Source organism: Telopea speciosissima, chromosome 9 (assembly GCF_018873765.1).
Source record: "Telopea speciosissima isolate NSW1024214 ecotype Mountain lineage chromosome 9, Tspe_v1, whole genome shotgun sequence".
Lineage (NCBI taxonomy): Eukaryota > Viridiplantae > Streptophyta > Magnoliopsida > Proteales > Proteaceae > Telopea > Telopea speciosissima.
The window spans coordinates 15,434,713-15,438,689 of NC_057924.1; the positions used below are offsets into that span (position 1 = coordinate 15,434,713).

The window sequence follows — 3,977 nt, forward strand, 5'->3', positions numbered from 1 at the left end:
TCTCACTCTTTCAAATAGATTGGATTTTTACCAAAACAAAAGTCACCCTCCTCAAATTCCATTATTATAAACGAACATTGGTGGCTTCTGTATAACGATCATCTGCTCTTTGGAGTTGGGTTCATACTTACTCTTGGATCTTCTGAATGTGATATACAAGCTCGTCCGCTTAAATTTAAGGGGCCACTTGGAAATCTTTCTTTTCACAATGGAGTGTAGATCTTGTGCCCAGCCATGTTATGAAATGAAATGACCACCCCGTCCCATTAAAGGCAAAAATCTCACCTCTGTTGATGCTTTCTCGCATGCTCTCATTGGTCCCCGCAATGGCACATGGGCCACGTTCCTGAACTGAAAACTCTTTTCCCTTAGAAGATATATGCTCCAGTTTTTACAAGGGGAAAAAAAGAATACTTCTGAAAAATGTCAAATTTTAAGAACATTCACACTTGTAATGATTCTTACTAGTGTAATTTCTGAAAAAAAGGAAAAAGAAATGAAGCCTTTCATGAGTTCATCATACTTGGAGTTGGTAAAATCTTCTGGTGGGTACATCTTATCTTAATCGCAGATTCTTTGAACCATTTCATCTGACTTTCGATTTCCAACGAGAGGTTTTGTCTCAATTAGTCAAACGAAGGTGACAATAAATCGACTCTCGTGGAGAATTTGAAGTTTTTTCAGGTGATCGATGGCTGAGAACTTATAAGGAATAAGCCATTTTATTCTCTACACATGAAACTAACAATGAAGGCGACCACCTTCAATGGAATCTGCAACTTTTCTATGATTTTGATAGTTAGAAAATATTTCATATCCCTTCATACTAAAGTAATGACTCTCTTCACAGCTCTTACTGCTTCTCTCCACTTTTAAACAACCCCGACAATAACACAAAACATGGAGGGAGGGAAGTCCTTGTAATGCGCATCGCCTTCCCTTCTCACCAACCTATACTCATCCAAAGTTTAAATTTTTTGCAATAATTTTTCAATGTAAATCTGTGTTTACGTTTGTATCGATCAAATCTTCAACAATCTTTTCGTAAAGTGGAGGTAAAGTTGCGTACATTATGATCCTCCCCATATGTGTCTTCATGCCGGTAGAGATTAGATTCCATACATATCATTGATGATAAAAAAACAAAAGTAGAATGAAGGCTAAAACCTCTTCATCCAATTGTAAAGGGAAACACTAGTGCACGAGGCTCCCACCATTGCTGGGTATGGGAAGGATCATAATGTACACAACTTTACCTCCGCTTTACGGAGAGATTGTTGAAGGTTTGATCGATACAAACGTAAACAAAGATTTACAAGGAAAAATTATTGATTTCAGTGATTTTTTATTCATGGGAGTAGATTAGGAGTGAAATTCCACTTAGTAATTCTGATTTGATTCCATGCTCCCATGAATCAAACCAGCCCCAACTATGATATGGGAGAACTTGTTAAGGTTATGGGTCTTTTACTCAAATTGGTAGAACATTTAAAACATGAGCATGTCTCAAGCATATTCCAAGGGGATGAAAGTTCAAATCTATCAAGACCCTTATGATTCAACCATTCATAGCCAAGTCACTTGAAATAGTCATGTAGATGTAAGTGCAAATGAAAAATAATATATTATACACAATGGAAGCAACAATGAATCTTATCGCTGAATAACACTTGTAGGAAAATGATTGAAAATCATCATCCTATGTGTTACTGTGGCCATAGGAAGATTCTACTTATGATGTTTTTATAATAAAAAAATGGATACTGGCATTTTTACAAATAGTAGGGAGGTTAAAAACTTGATGAATGATATTTTTCTTATTAAAATAGCATTTTCGTAAGGCCAAATGTGTTCTCTGTGCCGGAGGCGCGGGCTATGCCCAGACACATGGGGTGGGCGAAATGACCACTCAGCCCCCTTAAATGGCATGTCCATGTATCTGGGCCCAGGCTGCACTGCGGCACACAGAACATCAGCCCTTTTCATAATTATCAATGTAGGAATTAGAATGATTCTATCAATTGCATACCAAGCACTGATTCTGTTCTCAGTCTATTCTTGAATCAATTTCAGAAATGTTTACCACACAAAATCATAATCTCAAAAATCATGGAATGGAAGAAAAAACAAATCAAATCTACCCAAAATCAAAGAATTGAGAGAAGAATTGTTACCAATCAGGACCTTAGTTAAAGGATTGATTGAGTGGGTCATTGATAAATTAAAATCCATTCTTGGGTATTGTGGTAATTTGACTAAACCGAAAATATGGATTGTTATTGATATGTAGCAATCCGGACTCTGGATGGAGACTATGAAGACCTTTCTTTTTCTCTCTATCTACATGTTTGTTGCTATGTAGACATGGGAGGCTCCACAGCTGGGACCCAACAAATGGTCTATAAATCTAAGAGATTTCCTAATCTAAAGGTACAAGGCCATGAAATTGAACAACTAAGGAGAGGTTGCCTACAACACTTCAAGCTCAAAATCCTTCTATAACCACCTTAGGTACTTAGCAGCAATGGCATCATCTTCTTTATTCTCCTCCATCACTGCAACTTCATTAATCCTCCTATTATTACAATTATCTTGCCTATTCGATACACTCCTCGCTAAACCAAAACTAACCAACTCCCTCACTTTTCACCGCCACCACCACCTCCACCACCACTCAACAGACCCACTTCACCAAGCTTATATAGCTCTCCAAGCATGGAAGCTTGTAATCTACTCTGATCCCAACAACCTCACCTCCAACTGGGTTGGGCCATTGGTATGTAACTACACAAGTGTATACTGTGCACCCTCTCCCAATGACCCCCTTGTCCAAGTTGTTGCTGGCATCGATCTCAACCATGGTGATATTGCAGGCATCCTTCCAGACGAACTCGGTCTTCTTTCTGACCTCGCACTCCTGCACCTCAACAGTAACCGCTTCTGTGGAATTCTCCCATCAACATTAGCCAACCTTACTCTGCTCTATGAGTTAGACCTCAGCAATAACAGATTTGTTGGCCGTTTCCCCCTGGTGGTACTCTCCCTCCCTTCTCTGGTGTACCTTGATCTCCGCTACAATGAGTTTGAGGGACCAGTGCCTTCTGAACTTTTCAATAAAGCCCTTGATGCGATATTCGTCAATAACAACCGTTTGAGCTCAGTAATCCCTTCCAATTTATCGGGGAGTACAGCATCTGTGATAGTGTTTGCCAACAACAACTTAGGGGGATGCCTTCCATCTAACATAGACAAGTTGGCAAATACTCTGGAGGAGCTGCTATTGATCAACACCAATTTGTCAGGGTGTATGCCTCCAGAGGTAGGCCTCCTCTACAAACTAAGAGTATTGGATGTGAGTTTTAACAATTTAGTTGGTCCCATACCTTACAGCCTCGCAGGATTGGCACATGTGGAGCAACTTAATTTGGCCCATAACATGATGACTGGTACTGTACCAGCAGGTGTTTGTGTATTACCCAGTTTGAAAAACTTCACCTTCTCCTATAACTTCTTCTGTGAAGAGGAGGGGCCTTGCCAGAATCTGACATCCAGAGGAATTGTATATGATGACCGCCGTAACTGCATACCAGAGAAACCATTCCAGAGGAGCAAGAAAGCCTGTGACGCAGTTCTCGATCATCCTGTTGACTGCTATGAATATCACTGTGCTGGTCGTACTACTGCTGCTGCAACACCTTTGCTCTCACCTCCTGGCCACTTTTAGTCCTGTAGCTTGTGTGTCCAAATAGATAGATTTGTACTGCACCATAAAAAGATAGATTTGTAAGAAATATTTGCATGTATGATACTGACTATTTGCTAATAAATTAAGTACCCAAGAAGGTTGTGGTAAGAAGCCTCAAGGCTCCCCAGTGAAGTAATGCTGAAATTGGCTAGGTCCTCAAAGAAGAGGAGGCTTTGTCCCCTGCTTTATAGGTATGACATGGCCTAGGAATCAAGCCAATTAGATGATCCCG

General features: G+C 40.0%; 1 protein-coding gene across 1 annotated transcript; it reads left to right on the forward strand.

Moving 5' to 3' along the window:
• Positions 1-2,311: 2,311 nt before the first annotated feature.
• On the forward strand, positions 2,312-3,744 carry LOC122641004 (leucine-rich repeat extensin-like protein 4). The gene has a single exon (XM_043834316.1). It carries the CDS (start codon positions 2,525-2,527, stop codon positions 3,722-3,724), a length of 1,200 nt encoding a protein of 399 aa, XP_043690251.1. The 5' UTR covers positions 2,312-2,524; the 3' UTR covers positions 3,725-3,744.
• The last annotated feature ends 233 nt before the right edge of the window (positions 3,745-3,977 follow it).

Bases quoted from the DNA above. Each gene is read 5' to 3' on its own strand.
- LOC122641004 (XM_043834316.1), top strand. From the start codon at position 2,525: ATGGCATCATCTTCTTTATTCTCCTCCATCACTGCAACTTCATTAATC.